General features: G+C 49.3%; 1 protein-coding gene and 1 pseudogene across 3 annotated transcripts in view; one reads left to right on the top strand and one right to left on the bottom strand.

Annotated features, from left to right (window-relative positions):
• NEURL1B (neuralized E3 ubiquitin protein ligase 1B) overlaps window positions 1-17,016 on the top strand; it is a 40,191-nt gene extending 23,175 nt beyond the window's left edge. Inside the window, exons 3-6 of one of the 3 annotated variants that reach the window (XR_003522260.2) lie at window positions 6,941-7,660; window positions 9,773-9,898; window positions 10,282-13,082; window positions 16,904-17,016. Coding sequence is in view for 2 of the 3 variants with exons in the window: in XM_027606626.2 (XP_027462427.1) it covers window positions 6,941-7,660; window positions 9,773-9,898; window positions 10,282-10,526 (1,091 nt within the window). In the remaining variant the exon portion in view is untranslated. Of the gene's footprint in view, window positions 1-6,940; window positions 7,661-9,772; window positions 9,899-10,281; window positions 15,361-16,903 lie in introns of those variants that run through there. The other 2 variants (XM_027606626.2, XM_027606627.2) reach the window with 2 other exon arrangements.
• On the bottom strand, window positions 1,839-2,669 carry LOC113929178 (annotated as a pseudogene).
• Window positions 17,017-18,207: the final 1,191 nt, after the last annotated feature.

The raw sequence follows: 18,207 nt of genomic DNA, 5'->3' as shown, positions 1-18,207 counted from the left end.
CCTTTTGGAGGTGGAGGGCGGTGGGTGGGGGGGGCACCAGCAGCTCCATTCCCATGTCCCTCATCCCACCAGATTAACATATCTAGCAGGACAGCTGCTTTCCTACAAGGTCTAGCTAAAGTTCAAGGTTTAGCCTCATTGCTCTCCACTGCCAGGAGGATGTGATACAGTGACTGGCCAAGTTAAGGCCTCCTCCTCAAGGTAATCGGTGGAATTGGGAGGTGGGTGTGGGGGCAGTTCTCTTAGAAGAAAAGCCGGGTGCCGGGACCTGAAGAAGGGGGATAAGATGTCATACACCCAGAACAGTAGCTCTATATAGGCCTTGTAAGGGAGTCATTTACCCTTTTTGAAAGCCTTGAGCCCCTTCATTAATTTAGTTACCTACTATGCACCAGGAACTATGCCAGAAACTTTACCTGAGTGATGTTTTCCAGTCCTCACTAGAACACTCTGAGGCAGGAAATAGCATCATCCCCATTGCAGACCCTGCATGGATGGATAATTTGGCCAGGGTTACCTATCAGTTGGTGGTGCTAGAGTTCATGTTTGTTTTTTATTAGCGTTATGAATAAAGCGTTTGACAAAGACTTGAACTTATGGATCCAGATGCAGGGCCTAGAGGTCAAATGTGCCACCCCATGCTTCAAATGAGTAAACTGAGCCCTAGAGAGAGGCAGGGACTTGCCCAAGGTCACCCAGCTGATAAGTGGTCATGATAAGGGGGGGGGGTTGGGCCCAGGACCCTGGGGGGGGGGTGCCTCAGCATGGGACCTGTGAGCACCCCACATCACACAGAAGGAATGGCTGCAGGTGGCTTCATCCAGAGCCTCAGTGGGGAGCAGCACAGGGAAACTGGCTTTTGCAGTTTATGTATTCTCTCCAGTCTAGGCCAGCATCCAACTCCCTGCCTGATAGTAAGGTATTTGCCTGGCAGGGTGGCCTGAAGGAATGTGGTTTCCCAGGCTCCTGAGGGCCTACTCTGTGCCAGGCACAGGGCCAAGTACATTGTTATTCCACAGATCTGTCATTAACCTTTCCCATGGACCTATGAGACAGGGGTGAAGGTCCTCACATTACAGAAGGAAACTGAAGTCACATCCAGGACCAGACAGGGTCCAATGGAGGCCTGTCTCCCCTGGTCCAGTCTTCTTCCGTTGGAAAAGCATGGGCTCAGTGGCCCACAGACCTGGCATCTGCATCTTTCCTTCTAAAGCCCCAATACCCCTGCCCTGCTGTAAGCCCTCCTGTGGCCAGGGCTGAAGGAGCTCTGCTCCTGTACCTCCTGCCTCTTTGGAGACATTGCTCCTATCATTTATCATTTGTCCCTTTCTCCACCCTCACTTTCTCCCTCCCCACAAAATCATTCCCATGAGCACACACAAGAGGTCTGGTTTCCATTAAAATATATATATATATATATATATATATATATATATCTCCTTAGGGCACCTGCGTGGCTCATTTGGTCAAGCTTCTGACTTTTGATCTCGGTTCAAATCATGATCTCAGGGTCATGTGACTGAGCCCCATGTTGGGCTCTGTGCTCAGCATGGAGTCTGCTTGAGATTCTCCCTCCATTCCTCTGGCTCGTGCTTTCTCAAATAAGTAAATATATATATATATATATATTTGTAAATGCCGTTGGCAATCTCCTCCACCAGCTACTTTCTCATTTCCCTGCTTTCTTCAGAGCAAAAGTTTCTCAAAAATATCTTTGCCACCCTCTCCACCTCCCTCATCCCAATCCTCTTTAGCTCATCCCAGTAATATGTATTTTTTAATTTTAAAAGTTTAATGTGAAATTTAAAATAAAGAAGTCCACTTTAATGTACAAAGAAGTACAAGCAGAAACAGTAGTAAATTATATATCACATTTGTTTATACCATTTATATATATATGGATACGTGGCCATGTATAATATGGTTCTCCACATTAACTCTACTATTCAAACAGTAGAAAGTGGATAGCAATTTGGGGAGTGGGAAAGAAATAACCCCCCCAAAGACTTTTCTACCATGTTTATTCTACACTGTGTATGGCTGTTTGCTTGTTTCACCACTGCACAGAATTCAGCTGTATATAAAACTGAACCTGTTCAGAAGTTGAAGGAGACAAGAAATGATGGATCCATAAGTCTGGTGCATTGTCATACAATTCAAACAATGATATAACTACCAGCTTGTAATTTTTAGGGACTATAAACAAGGCTTCCTCTTGAAGTTGAACCAAAAACAACTTATGTTCCTTAGGCTTTGTAATATGTACAGGAAAAAATGGATACTGAGGAGGTTTAAATTTGGTCTCTACCAGTTACCAATGCAATTAGCAATGACCCAGTCTGGCAGGACTTGATCTTGATGACCAGTATCTCTGTCAGCATTTTAGTCCTTCAATTTCATCTTCTCCTGGGTTAAGTTCACCACCAGGTACTTTGAAGAAAATTGTTCCCAACTGCAGCAGTGACACATGGGGTAGCTGGAGCTCATGCACCTCCTCACAATGATTTTATCCAATTCCTGCCTCATGCACTGAAGTCTGGCTGCTCCCAAGCTGTCCTCATTATCTCACCAGACTTCAGGCTGCCAGATCCAGAGCTCAGCCTCTTCCTCTTACCTGGCCTCTCACTTTTGGCACAGGTGATCTCTCCCTGCCTCTCTGACCTGCTCATGCCTCCTGGCTTCACAAGTCTCTGGTTTTCCTCTTGCCTCCCTGGGCTGCTCCTCCTTGGCTTCTTTTTTTGGCTCCTTCCCTGCCTGTCTCCATATGCTGAGAACCCCAGGGTTCTATTGTCAGCTTTCTTCTCTGTCATGTAATACAATATGCACGTAGAAAAGTGTACAAAACATCTGTGGAGTTTAACAAGCCATCATAAAGCAAGACCATTTCTCCCATCTACCCTTTCTCCAGATGATGATCCAAGCCTGTCACCAGGCCTTGAATCCCATTTTTAGGATGTTGGCTCCCAAGTCCATATTCCCAGCCCTGATGCCTCCCTTGAAGTCCAGACTTCCCTCTACCTACTCACATCTCCTCCTGCCATCCAAAAGGCATTCCACACCGAACACATTCAGGCAGCCATCCCCACTGTCATTGAAGGGCACCACTCACTTGGTTGACTGGTCCAAAACCTCAGGAGTCATTCCTGATTCCTCTTTTCCTTGCCTTACATCCATTCTGCCAGCATACCCTGCCCCTTCTGCCTCTAGTGCATATCCTGAATCACCTTTGGAGATAATGAAGTGACTGATGGATGGCCCTTTCTCTAATTCTTCTAGGCTTCTTTCGTCTTCACACAAATATGGTTTCTCTTGAGACATAAATTCTGTTCTACTTCCAGTCCCAGACATATTTGACCTGAGAGAGCTAGGGAAAGGAAAGAATCCAGCTTTCTCCCAGATCCAGAGCCAGGCTCTGGACATGGCCCAGGGAGAGTGGGAGGTTGTGGAGCCAATCCTAGCCACCCCAGTCTCCCCTGTGCCTGGCCTGGGACTGCTATTCAGATGTTTGGGGTGGGGGCAGACCTGTCGGACTCATTCTCTTAGGGGTCATATTAGACTCGTGGGGACTGCAACTCCAAGAGCCACTTGGCTGGAGGCTGAGTCCACGTGCTGGCAGCTCTAAGAGTGGAACAAAGGTGAACTTTGGATGCAGTACTGCTAGTGGTCAGGGGATCTGGTTTTGGAGTCCTATAGCCTGAGAAGGAATCCCATTAATGTCACCCCTGGCTGTGCGACCTTAAATAACTCGCTCCACTTCTCAGAGCCTCGGTGCTCTCCCGCTGTGAAAAGTGCCCACTTTACAGAGCTACATGAGATAGTGGTGAGGACTGATAGGGATAATGCACGGAACTGCATCTGGTAGGTAGGGTCTCAAAAAAATATCTGTATATACTTTCATCAGGTCTAGAGAGTTTGGAGGCAAATCACAGGTTAGAAGTTAGGAAGTCTTGATAAGCTCCCTTGGGGGCCTCTTGGTATTGTGGGATTTCTGGTTCTCCACAGAGAATCTTTTGAGAGGTGGATTCTGAAGTGTCAGGCCTAGGCCAGCACTGTGCCGTCTTGGGCCTGTCTCACTCAGGGACAATGCCTGATGGGGACAAAGCTCCTTGCATAGAGATAAGTGAGGAGAACCAACCTTTTCTGAGGGGCTGCTGTGTGCCAGGTATCAGGCTAAATGCTGTCACATATGTTGTTACACCAGGCTCGCAGATTCAGCTTTCACTTCAGAAATGCTGTTCCTTCACACAATCTATTCCTTCTGCCTGGAATGGTTATACCCCACTTTCCAGGCACCACTCTACCCCCTTGGCCTTCAGGTCTTCACTCCATCTTCACTGTCACAAAGACCCGTTGTGGCCTCACTTCTGACCAAGTTCCCCTTTTACACTCAGAACTCCAGTCCCGTGACTCTCTGGTTGCGTGACGTGGAGTAACTCACCATGCCTTTCAGAGTCTGAGTTCCCCCACTGAAACATGCTCATTTTAAAGAGCCGTGCAGGACGGTGGCTCTTAGTAGCACTCATCACAGTTTGTACTTACACAGTTTTATGTCCGATGCTTCATTAAAGTCTGTCTCTCCCACTGGGAGTTCCATGGACACAGGAGCTGTGCTTGCTTGTTCACCTCTCTTCACCCAGCACCCAGCACAGCATTTGGCACATGGCAAGTGCTCTATACATTTTGTTCAAAAAAACATTGAAGGAATAATGATAATTAACATGTTTTGAGCACTTACTTTGTCCCATGTTCTGTGCTACACTATTCATAAAAACATCTAATTTCATCTCTGTAAACCTGAGGGAGGGGGACCAGGATTGTTCCATTTTAAGCTGAGGAAGCTGAGGCTCTGAGACATTGACTTACCTAAAGTCACAAAGCCAGGAAGGGCTGAACCTAGGACTTGAACCGTCTCCACAGGACATGCTCTTAATTAGAATGCTGCACTGAAGGATGGACTCCTATGTAGAGCTGGTGGGGCAAGGAGGAGGAGCACTGGGGTGGGGGACAGAAGCAGACGCTGGCAAGGGCAGAGACCCAGGGCGAGCCACGGCCAGTGCCTTTTGGCTTGGCCCAGCAGGATGCGTAGGACAGAGAGCCCTGGGAGAGTGCATCACACCAGGAGGCTCCACCAGAAGTGGATGCTATACCAGAAACATCCACTTATCTAAAATGTCTTAAAAAACACAAAAAAAACAGAAAACCTTGTTTTAGTCTTTTATATGTGCCTTTTTTTCTGATTACAAAACCAATACATGTTCACTAGAGAAAAGTGAGAAAATCTAAAAACTGTAAAGAAGCAAATTTCCATCCAGAGATAACCACCCTCACATTGTTATGTATATCCTTCCTGTATTTTTCCTATGCATCCTATACATACATTTCCCACACCATTGGAATCAAATAATATATTGTTTTGTATTTTCTTTTGTTCACATAATTTATATCATTGGTGTTTTCCCACATTATTAACTAGTAATTGAAAAAGATTTTTTAAAATATTGGGGTTTTCTGATAAGACTTGTAATATACATATTTATTATATAAATACTGGATAATATACCAGTAGGCCAAACAAACAGTTCTGTGAGCCAGGTCAGAACGTGGACGGCCAGTTTACAAAATCTGCCCTGTGGATTTCTGCAGGTGGCGTAGGGAGTAACTTATCAGACTCTCACTAGGGCCTAGGGCATGCTTTTTGAAAAAGCATATTCACTATTATGACTTAATTTTATATTTGGAAAACTAAAGAGGAAGAAATGGTTTTTTCCATGATATAAATTACAGAATGACAAATCTTAGCTACAGGGGTCTAGTTACAGAAGTTTGAAAAACACTTTCTTGCTTTACTTATTATGGTTAATGAGAATATTTTTATCACTAAAAAAACTTCACAATACTTTAATGACTGTTTCTTTCTTTCCCTGATTTGTTACTCAGAGTGGCAGTCTTCTAGAAACCTCGTTCATTCATTTATTCATACAATAAAGAATGAAGGTTCTTTGCCCAGAACCCTGCTAAGCCCTGAGAAGGTGGTGGTGAACAGACAGGCAAGGACTCACATTTTAGTTGGGGAGACAATCGACAAGTAACCTACCAAAGTATGAAGACCTGTATTACCTAAATGAAACACTATTTTGTTTTTTTACTTAACTATATAATATGTAGTATCAAGAACATGTTTCCATCCCACTAAAAATTATTCAAAAATATTTTCATGACGGTGACTTAAAACTCTTAGTTTTCTGTCCCATAAAATGAGGTCATCTCTTGCAGAAAGCTAACATATTCAATGTTTGTGCAGCACCCAGGCACTGGGCTCTGTGCTCCCTTCTTTCAGAGTCAGCACGTGTTGAAGAGCCTGGGTTCTCGTTGTGGCTTTGCCAGTTGCTGTGTGACCTTAGTCGCATTCTTTAACCCCTCTGTGCCTCACCTCCCTTCTTTGTGAAATGGCTGGTAGTAACAGAACACACCTCACAGGTTGTGTGAGGACTCAGATAACACGCGAAGGGAGCTTAAAATAGCGCCTGTCATATAAGGCCACCAAGAGCAGAAGGATTCACTTCTTGGAGCTTATGTTCTAGTTGGGGAGGCCAACAATAAAGGGTTTTCACATCTTCCAAAGTATGAGAAAACCTCTGGAGTGGGGTAAGGAAGAAGGAGGGAGGAAGAGTGAAGGAAGGAAGGAGGGATGGAGGGACGAAGGAAGGAATAAACGGAGAAAGGGCCTTATCTGCCCATCCCAAAGAGAAGTCACACAGGATTGTGCTTACTCAGATTCTGTGCACCTGTGGTTCTTGAATCAATATACACGTGAACTAGAAAAAAGTGAGGGGCTGTGGGGAGGGGGCGGGAGAGAGGGGGCGGACCGAGGCCTGCGGGTGGCCGGGGGCTCCCCACCGGCGGCCCGCACCCTCACCACCCCCCTTCTGCCCTGGGGCAGAGAGCGCATTCGCCGACACGCTGACGCCCGCGCGCCTCAGCCAGGCCCGCTTCAGCGCCTGCCTGCCGCCCAGCAGCCACGACGCCGCCAACTTCGACAACAACGAGCTCGAGAACAACCAGGTGGTGGCCAAGTTGGGTCACCTGGCGCTGGGCCGCGCCCCGGGCCCGCTGCCCGCCGACGCCTCGGCCGCCGCCATCCCGTGCGGGCCTCGCGAGCGCCCGCGGCCCGCATCGTCGCCGGCGCTGCTCGAGGCTGACCTGCGCTTCCACGCGACGCGCGGACCCGACGTGAGCCTGTCCGCCGACCGCAAAGTGGCCTGCGCGCCGCGGCCCGACGGCGGCCGCACGCTTGTCTTCTCCGAACGCCCGCTGCGACCCGGCGAAAGCCTCTTCGTGGAGGTGGGCCGCCCGGGGCTGGCGGCGCCCGGCGCGCTGGCCTTCGGCATCACGTCGTGCGACCCGGGCGGGCTCCGACCAGCGGAGCTGCCAGCCGACCCCGACGCGCTGCTCGACCGCAAGGAGTACTGGGTGGTTGCGCGTGCCGGGCCCGTGCCGAGCGGCGGCGACGCACTCAGCTTCACGCTGCGGCCCGGCGGCGACGTGCTCCTGGGCGTCAACGGGCGCCCGCGCGGCCGCCTGCTGTGCGTCGACACCACGCAGGCGCTCTGGGCCTTCTTCGCCGTGCGCGGCGGCGCCGCCGGCCAGCTGCGCCTCCTCGGTGAGTTCCCCGACCGACCGCGCGCATAGCACGGGGCCGCCGCTGGGTAGCTCGAGCCACACCACTGAGGCCCAGGCGCGCTTCCCAGGCTTGAACGCGTATGAGCACCCTTCCGCCTCCACCCAGAGTTTCTGATTTAGTAGGGGCAGCCCCGAAATACGGTTCTAACAAGTGTCCCAGGGATGTCCATGTTGCTGCTCTTAAGCCCACACTTTGCCAACGCGGACCTCAGTTCCCACTGGGGTCAGGGCCTGGAAGGCTTTATGCAGTCGGTAAATGGTCAGTGTAATTTTTATTTCTGTTATGACCTATATCACATATTTATTTTTTACATACATGAGGCATGTAAGTTGTAGGAGAAAAAGTAAACACAACTACACTTAAAAGAGGACATCAGAATAACAGCGTCCACAGAAAATGGGATGGAGCCTTGAATCATCTTATTTTGACATGATTTTGCCTTCATTCATGCCACCAGTAGACACGGAGCACCCACCAGCTGTGGGCCAGGCCCTGGGCTCCAGGATGGAGCACGGCAGAGGACAGGACATAGGCCATGCCCCGCAGGAGCTTACAGACACACCTGAATGGAAAGCCGCACCGTGTGATGTGGGCCACTGCAGAGGGGCTTCTCTCCCATTTGGTAGAATGGAGGTGGTGGTCAGGGAAGGTTCCCAGAGAGCACAGCTCCATTTTCATGATTCAAGAAGTCAGTCCAAATGGTAACAGAAAGGATGAACATTTCATGTTATCTCATTCAATTTTATACTCCTGATGCCTCTATGAAACCAAAATCATTATCCCATCCACAGATAAGCAGATTGGAGTACATAGAGATTAACTGACTGTCCCAGTCACATAGCTGGTCAGCCATGGAGATGTTGGGCAAATCACAGACCCTCTCTGAGCCTTGGATTCCTTTTGTGTACAGAGGGAGCAATTAACTGCATCCTGGCATTGTCATGAGGATGAAATGATGAGGTGCATATAATGCTTTCAGCAGGTGCCTGCCACCTTCAGCATGTTTAATGCGTAGTAACAACAATGACTGCTGTTGGCAGGCAGAGGAGGAACAAGGAAGCAGTGGTATCGTTTGTTGGGTTTTGTTTTTGTTTTTTAAGGAATGACAAGACATAGTCACCATTTACCCTGAGATGAGTTGCCTAAGTTCCCACTGGGGCTTTGGCAAGAACTAAGCCTAGAATCAGTCTTCCTTACCCTCCTCCCCAGCACCTACCTCCAGAGGAACCAGGATGAGTCCTTGAGTGGTCAGGAAGAGAAGGTAGAATGGAAGTGACTTCTTTTGGAGGCCAGGGACTTGCCCTCTTGATTTCTACCTGACAGCAACCCTGACACTGCATTATCTGTCCATCCATCCTCAAGTAGGGTAAGGGAAGGAACATCTCTCTCACCTAAGAAATAACCCATTATTATATGAACCAGCAGTGAACATAAGGGAGAAAACTCATTCGTGTTGACTACTACTAGTCAGGAATCTTGTAGTTGCAAGTGACAAAACCCCAAAGTGCCCTAAACTGAAAGGGAAATGTATGGGTACACATACCTCAAAAGTCTGGGAGTATATTGGATGGATTCAGGAATAGATGGGTCGAGGTTTTAAAAGCATGTCATCAGGATCCCATCCCCAAAGCTCACTTTCCCCTATGTTGGCTTCACTCTCAGGCAGGCGCTACAGTGCCAGACCTACCTCCCAATGGATGCGTCCCTTCTTTCCCAACAGTTGTAGTGTTCTCATGAAGACCTCTTTGACCTTCACTGGGTTATGTAGCCTTACCTAAACCATCATTGAGACCAAGGGGTGGAAGTTCTTTTTGGCCTGGCCTGGATCATGTGAGTGAGGGTGAAGTAAGTGCCCCAACAAAAAATCCTGGTACTGTTTCTGAAATAAAAAGGAATGGAGGCTGAGCGGGCAAAGAATAGGTGTCCACCACACATGTACAATTCCATCAATCCTTAGTAGAAACCTGGGAGATAACTCTTATCCCCCCATTAGACAGATGGGGAAGCTAAGGTGCAAAAGAGTGAAGAGCCAGGGACTAGCAGAATAGGACTCACCTTCCACCGCCCCTGATGGAGTGTCTTTGGTCTCAGGCACCTTGCAGTCCAGCCCTGCGACCACGTCCCCATCAGGGTCCCTCAGCGGCTCCCAGGATGATAGCGATTCTGATATGGCCTTCAGTGTCAACCAGTCCTCCTCAGCATCTGAGTCATCCCTGGGTAAGGAGGTATAAACCCTAGAGGGGGTAGGGGCTGGTGGCTGGCCTGGCTCCTTCAGCTGTGCCAGAGCCTTCCTGAGGCTAAGCAAGGATGGCCACCTTTCCCCCCACCCCCTTGCATCCTCTCCTTCCATGGCTGTACAGTCGTCTAGAGTGAGGAGAAATCTCCATGTCCTATCCCAAAGGGTGATCATGGTGCTTGATGCTTGGGGGAAGGAGGGTAGGGAAGGGGGCAAAGCCCAGGAGAAAAACCCCAAATTGGTGTCTCTCAAAATTGTTTCCCCACAAGTTCGGCCATAGAAGCTCTGCCTTCTCGGGGTTGCCCCAAAAGAACCCACGTGAAAACCACAGTATTAAGGTCTGTCTTGTTCTCCCTTTCTGCAGTGACCGCACCCAGCTCCCCGCTGAGCCCCCCAGTGTCCCCTGTGTTCTCCCCACCAGAGCCGGCAGGCAGCAAGAATGGCGAGTGCACGGTGTGCTTTGACGGGGAAGTGGACACAGTCATCTACACGTGTGGACATATGTGTCTGTGCCACAGCTGTGGCCTACGGCTCAAGAGGCAGGCCCGTGCCTGCTGCCCCATCTGCCGGCGACCCATCAAGGATGTCATTAAGATCTACAGGCCGTAGCCTGGCCTGCCAGTGGGCCTTGGCCAGAGCAAGGTCACCTTTCTGAAGGCCCCCTGAGCCAGACAACCACCATGGCCACCACGGAGTCCAAGGGCAGTGGCCGTCCCATCTGCCACTCTCCAGTGGTGGGCAAGGCGTGACAGTCCTGGAGCTGAGGCCCTGGAGGTTTGAGCCCAGGCAGGGGCTGCTTCTGGCTCAAAAGTGCTTTGCCCCCAAAAGGCCGTCCCAAAAGCAAGCTCAGGAACTGCCTAGCAGACCACCCTGTCCCTCGGTGACCTCTCGGCTGGGAAACAGCACTCCCTGTGCAATGCTTTTTGCTGGAGTTGGGTTGAGTGTGTGTGAGAGAGGGTGAGGGGAGGGCGTGGCCAGAGAAGAGAGAGAGAATGTGTGTGAGCGAACGAGTGAGAGAGAACGCATAGGTATTTATCCAGGGATCCTGGCTCTGGGAGGTTATTTAACACTAAGGAATGTGCAATCCAGAGCCCAGACGGTAGCGTGACTAGAAATTGTTCACTTTCTGGGGCTGTAACGTCAGCTGGTTTTGAATGTATGAAGCCTGCACCTAAACAGAACTCCCTTGGATGGTATAGAAAAGGGACACTCAGATTTTCTAAGGGAAGGAAAAAATAGCTCATTGTTTACAGCTCCAAAGCAGCAACGCCTTGGGGGGAAGGTGGGTGGAGAACAGAAAAGAACAATTTGCTTTTTTAGTTTCTTCCTCAGTCCTGGAGAGGAGTTTTGATGGGTGCTGCGGCCCACCGAGAGCTCTGGGTGGTGTCATCCCCAGAAGCCTCTTCACCCCTTCACCCCAGACAGCCTAATAATAAGCATAGTGCACCTTGACTCGGTCCCTCTAGATGCTTTTCGTCTGTCCCATCCCTTGCTGTCCCCAAGAAGAAGGCAAGCAGCAGGTTCTCTTTTCCTGGGGAGAAAGAATCCTGGAGGCAGGTGACTTACCTGCAGTTGGAAAGGCCACCCCATCACACAGACGGCTCTTCACAGTTCGTGTTGTCAGCCCGGGCCTGGCATTCACCAGCAGCCGTGGGCATCACCAGGACAGCCTGCCGGGGAGGCAGTAGGAAGAAAAGACTTTGCAACTGGTTCTGATTCTCAGCGTCCCTTTCGCTGCTGATTACTAAGATGTTAAATGATCATTAAGATGTTAAGAGCTGAGACATTAAAATGCTGACCTTGGGACTCTCCCCCTTCCCAGGGCCATTTACAGGCATTTCCTGGGACGTGGCCCTGTCCCCGACTTCCTCACCCCTGTGGAGGCCCATGTCTGCAGACTCCCACACCACCCCTGGTCTGATAGGCTGGCCCAGGCCGGCCTCCTCCCTTCTGCCCCCAGTTCAGGGCCTAACCTCTGCCCTATCTTGTGCTGTACTTTTAAGGAAGCCCCTGGGCCTCTCTGATTCTCAGTTCTCAATCTGTCCAACGTGAGGCCCAGTACCTTCCCACTCCAGAACCCATGAGAGAACCAGCATAACATCTAAAAAGCCCAAGACACCCTACAAAGAACAGGTAACATTTTTACTACAATTCCTAATCTGTTCCTCTGCTGCACAGATGATGGCAGAGAAAGGAGAACATTCAGTTTCTGCATTCGTAGAACACATGTGTGCTGGGTGTCCGGGGGCCCAGAGCCCAGCCCAGTTGGGCCCTCATCAAATCAAAGCCTGTAAGACCAGGTGGTCTTTGTAATGTTCTAGGTCTTGGACCACCTGCTTCTTCTCTGCCTGGAGTGGTCATAGTGTTCTGACCTGATCTCAACTTCAAAACCCCCACTCTTGCCCCTGCAAGAACCCCTGATTGGTTATTGTCCCCCTAGTGAATCTGGGAAACTTGCCCACCTTTAAATTTTGTGACGGAAGTTTTTGGGGAGGACAAGAGCCAGAGACGCTGGGTAGCACTCTGTGCCCAGCTGCGTCTGGCCAGCAGGAGCCTTCCACTTTCCCCATGTATGGGCCCAGACCGTGTGGGAGAGGACTTGTGACCTCCTCCCCACCAGAGCTGGTTCTCCAGGCAGCAGTGCCCGCTGACCGGATTGAGCCAGTCACAAGCTCTGGTGGTCCTCGAAGCCAGCGGGAGGCAGCTGGTCTCCGCTGCCTCTTGCCCTTCCTAACTGCCCCCACCCCTGGGTTCCAGCCAGGGCCATGTACAGCCACCACCAGGAAACCAGTGACTGAGGGCCTGGACCTGACGTGGACCGGGCCATGCTCCTGGTGACCTGTTACCTGGATCAAAAGGAGCTGGTGGCCTGTTTAACTTGCTCCGCAGCTGCTATAAATAGCCTCCCTGTTTCCAAGAGGAATTAAGGGGGTGTTTATCTTCTAAAACCCAGACATTTCCTGATGCTCTACAGTGATTTATTCAGTGCTGTAGAGGAGCTGCTCACGTGGCCCTCACATGGCGGGAGAAAGAGGAAAGGGAAGCCCTCTCTTCACTTCCCGTCATTACGCGCTGCGGCGCCGGGCTGGAGAGGCGTCTCCACGCATCGATCCTGTGAGGCAGGTCTTCTTACCCCACTGGGCCACATCTAAAACACCACCGATGGTAAAATACACAATTTTATGTACCGCTAAGGGAAAAAATGCGAATATAACTGTAAGATACCACAGCTATATGATTCATTCTAATCAGACTTGAAATGTGGGGGGGGGGGAACAGCTGTGCTATTTAGAATTGACAAACCATGGTATTATTCCCATTTGACAGGTAAGAGAACTGAGGTCCTGTGAGTGAAGTGATAAGATCACATGCAATAGGTGGTAGGGCTGGGATTCAAACCCAGGAGTGTCTGGTGCTGAATTCCACTCTCTCAGCTGCCTGGCCCCAAGCCCCGGAAAGCTTGAGATGGCCTTGAGTTTTCTTTCTTGAAACTTCTCTGGGCAGCCCCTGGAGAGAGCCTGGGCACCTGTGCCTGTATGGAGGTTTCCAGCCCCAGGCTGTGGTCCCTCTGCCACCCATACCCTAGAAGGACAAGTGTCCTTCCTTTCAGGCTCACCTTCCTGCTGCCCACCTTCTCCTGGCAGAGCTGAGCTATGTGAGATCCTGAGTCCAGCCTGAAGGCCTCCTTTGGTGACACAGGGGTGCACGTATGGGGCAACTTCGTGGAGGGGCTGAGGGCATTGTCCCACCACCTTCCTGGGCTTCAACACTGCCACCCCCACCCCCTCAGGCAGGGACGCTAGGGCTAAGAAGGGGGAGACCAGAAGATACTCTCTTGTTGTGGTCTTGTGCCTGGTTATTTTGAACCACCAGAGAAACTGGGCTCTTTCCAAGTCAACACAAGCTCCTTTTCCTAGTCCATTCCCAGAACTGGGAGGCTGCTGGGCTTTAGCTGCTCAGGGCAGCTGCCCCTCTACATGCGGTAACACTTTGCTAAACACCCACTCATCAGCATGGCCTGTGTTCTAGACACAGTGTTGGGAACTGAGCCTGAAGACAGAGCCGCAGGGAGCAGACAGTCCAGGGCTGGACAGATTTTTAAACTTTTATTTGCTCCCTCCAGCGTTGGGTCCTGTGCTAGTACATAGTAGGTACTCATTAAAGATTTACGGGAGAAATCCGAAATCAGGTTACGAGGGCTCAGGGGTTTGGTAAAACACCACATATACATGCACACAAGGTCATTCAACAAGCATCTGCTGCATGCCTACTAGGTGTGGGGTGCTGGGAACGCGGAGCAGAGAGGACAAAACCCTAGCTCTGCCTTCAGAGGCAGAGACATTAGAGGGTAATGAGATGCTAGGGACAGAATCTTTGGGCTTTCTTGGCCATTCTCTTGCCTTTGGGGATCTATTCTGGTGAGTGCCCATGACTGCTCTCCTGACCCAGAGCCTGCTGCGTGCTTCGAGAAGCCTCCTCTGCATTAGAAGTGCCAGGCACCTTGTCAGTGAGCTGCTGCCAAAATGGCCTTGGGCAGAACCCTCAAAGGCCCCACCGCTGGATGATTACCCTCAGGTCCCACCAGGGAGACCCGTGGGGAGATGGCTACCTGCTACTTTCAGGCTTGGGAGTGGTTGCTGGAATCAATACCTAGGTCCCCGGGGAGCCCCGTCAGTTCCAGTTGAGAATGGGCTTGTGCAAAGTCTTGGAGAACAAGAGGCAGTAACCTCCCCCTGCCCAATCCCATCCCTGCCCCAGTTCTGGCAGAGGGACGCCTGCTCAGGAACACGTGGCATTTCTTGGTATTTAATTGTCTTCCCCAAGCCCCTAATGAAATGACTTGTACACCAATCTGTCTGTGCCTTACGAAAGTGTCTGTGCACTTTTTATCCTTTTTAAAAGCAACTTTAAAAAGTGGGCAGGGGACTAGCATACATAGTGGTATTCTAGAAATATGTGCTCATCACTGAAACCCTTCTGCATTATGTTTTTGATGTAGGAGTGATGAAGTGTACTCTCTCATCCCATCCCCCCCACTACCTGTATACAGACCTTTTTTAAAAATGTCTCTTTTCTTATTTTTCTGATTCAATACTGTGACTTCTCCAATACAATCTAATCTTTGGGGATCTGTAATAAAGGTTTTAAAACTTGGGGGGAGTGGGTTGGAAAGGGTTTGCACTGGTCCTGTGTGTTGTGCTTTTGTGTGTTGTGTGTTTTGGGTTTTGTCTATTTTTATCTGTTTTATATTAACATAATTTTTCTGTTTAAAAAACAAATACAACTTTGGCTTGTTAAAAAAGAAAGCTTCTTCAGAACTCAATTTTAAAAATCGCAGTTGCACATACTGTTGGGGAGTGAAGGTGAGGGGTACAAAATACTGCCGACCTTGAGGGAACAATCTGCAAAATGTCCATAGGATCCTGATAATGTTTGAGCCTTGCCAAGTAACTTTTGTGAAAGTATCACAAGGAAATAGTTCTAATCAAGGATAAGCTCTATATGTAAAGATGTTCATTGCAGCATTATAATGGTAAAAAAAAAAATTGTATAAGCCACCCTAACGTCCAACAGCAATGGTGAACTTGCCAGAACTCTCGGTTGCAAGTGACAGAAACCAAACTCAAACTGGTTTAAGGGAATTAAAAAGCTCAGCTAACTGCAAAGTCCAGTATCATGAACCCAAGAGCCCACTTCAGGTGCAACTGGATCCAGAATCTGAAATGCTGCAACAGGACTTGTTCTCCCCCGCTTCTCACTCTGTCCTCCTTTGCTGCGGCCCATTCCCAGGCAGGTTCCGAAGACAAGTGGCCGCAGCACAACGCAGGCGCAGCCCACAGCCTCCCCTTGTGGGCCCACCTGGATCACGTGCCCCTTCCTGAGCCAATCACAGAGGCCAGGGCGATAATGGGCCTCTGATTGGCCAGACCCAGCATAGGCGCTCAACTCCACCCAATAGCTGCTCTCCTAGAAATGAGAATAGGAAATCGCAGTCTCCAGTGAAAAACTAGTGCTGGGCAAGCAGGAGCAGTGGGCATCTCTATCTCTCTAAGAAAGTTTGAACGAACTGTGATACAGATGTATACCTAGTTAATAGTATGGCCCGTGAAGCCAGATAGCCTGGTCCTCACCATGACATTGGGAGAGACACTTAACCTCTTTGTGCCTCAGTTTGCTCATCTGCAGAGAAAGAATCGTAAGGTTTCTTGATTTTAGGATGGGTGTGAACATTACTGAGATCATGCTGGTGATGTGCTAGGCACCGCGTCTGGCACTCAGCAAAGAGTTTGTAACCCGGGAACATGTTTATGTCAAAACATGGTGGGAAAATCAAAATGTAAAACTACACAGACACTCTGATCTCGTGGATGTAAAAACAAGCAAGCAAGCAAACGAACAAACAACAGCCTCCAAACAAGACCGTTGGAATAACCAACAGGAAAGAAGCAAAAATCTCCATGGGGCCTGTGTCAGGATAATGGTATTATTGGACTTTTCCCCGTTTTCTAAATTTTCTCTAATGACAAGTTACTGCTTTTAAACTTGTTACTTGGAAAAAGTATCTCCCGTCTCTGTAAAAACCAATGAAAACAGCTAACCTTTGCTGGAATTCGTCAGGAATTCCCAGGCTGATTGTCTGAGTTTGAGATCCAAATTTAGTCACGGTGGAGATAAAGGCCTACAAGCTTCCAGTGGAGGCCAAGCCCGCCTGACCAGTTTGGTTGGGCTTCCTCCAGACCAGGCTTTAGGACCCAGATTTCTGGGGGTGGAGCTTTGCATGGTATCAGGAGTAGCGGGGGGAAGGGAGAAGGTGGAGCTGCTCAGGCCTGTTTTTCCTGGTTTGCTGAAATAGTCTGGTTTGGTGACACTGAGTTTGGGGAGCAACGGGGTAAGAGAAATGGAGTTGCATTTATGAAGCTGAAGAAACCACGATTTTCCTACTTCTCTGGATGAATCTTCACAACAATGTTGGTCTCATTTTACAGGTGAGGAAACCAGGGTCCCTTCAAGGTAGAAGAAGGATCGGACCCTAGATGTGCCTGTTTCAGAACTAAGGCAAAACGTGCCTCTGAAAGATATCACTTATTTCTACTAGGCCAGGGGACATTTTCATAGCTATCTTCTGATAATCAAGACTTTTTCTTTTTTAAATAAAGGTGGGGAAAGACCATACTAATCTAGACTCTTTGGGTTTTAAGAGACTGAAACCCAACTCAAGAAAAACAACTTAAGAAACAACTCACACAACTAGACTGGTCAACCCTTGCTTCAGGAATGGCTGGATCCAGGTGCTCACATGATGTCATCAGTCTTCTGCCTCTGTTTCAGTTCTGCTTTCCTCTGGGTTGACATCACTCTCAGGCAGGCTCTCCCTTTGTGGTAACCAAGATGGTCTCCAGTGGCTCCTCACTCATATCATACCAGCCTCGTGACCCTTTAGAAACCTTTCAGGAAAAGTCCCAGGGCATCTGTCTTTTGACCCCTTGGATCAAAAGCCCAATCTCTAAATCAATTTCTGTCACATACCCACACTTGACACGAAACCAAGGATGACATGGCCCTTGCCCTTGAGGACCAACCAATCTAGAGGGGAAGGCAGACTCATAAACAGACATGTTCAGAACAGTGTGGTCCTGAGGCTGCTAGGACAGATTGAATTCAAGGCATAAAGACTACAGATCATTTGGTGATATAATTTAAACATCCTTCTTTCTCCGGGCTGTTCAGGCTTTCACTAATGCCTGGGTCATGCTTCCTGGTACATCATATTTCTTTTCTAGGGCTTCAATGTACAAAGCCTGTGCCCCGACCCTCACCATTCCACTGCCGGAAGCACAGCTAGCCTCAGAAGAGTTCTTTATGGAGACTTCTCTTTCCCTCATTCTCCGGGTTCCTGCAGGACAAACAATCCTCCACAAAGATAATAACAAATCATCTGCTAAACACTTACTATGTGCTAAGGACATCCATGACATCTCTGACTCCCCACTCTAGCTCTTTGAAGTAGGTCCCATCATTACTTCCATTTTATACAAGGGAAAACCAAGACTCAGATTAAGTAACTTTATGCCATTCCATATGGCCTCTCAAAGACCAAAGTAGTTCCCAGGATCTAGACCCAGTGGTTTTCAAGGGCAAATGATCCCAGCACATACGCACTTGTGATTTCACGGACCCCACCAAGAGTCTGGCAGATAGATATTATAGTCCCATTTTACAGACAAGGGAAGAGAGGCTCAGAGAGGGCAATGACCTGCCCCAAATCACACAGCTGTGAGCGGTGGAGCCG

Source organism: Zalophus californianus, chromosome 5 (genome assembly GCF_009762305.2).
Source record: "Zalophus californianus isolate mZalCal1 chromosome 5, mZalCal1.pri.v2, whole genome shotgun sequence".
NCBI classification, from domain to species: Eukaryota; Metazoa; Chordata; class Mammalia; order Carnivora; family Otariidae; genus Zalophus; species Zalophus californianus.
This window is presented reverse-complemented; position numbering and strand designations above follow the sequence as displayed.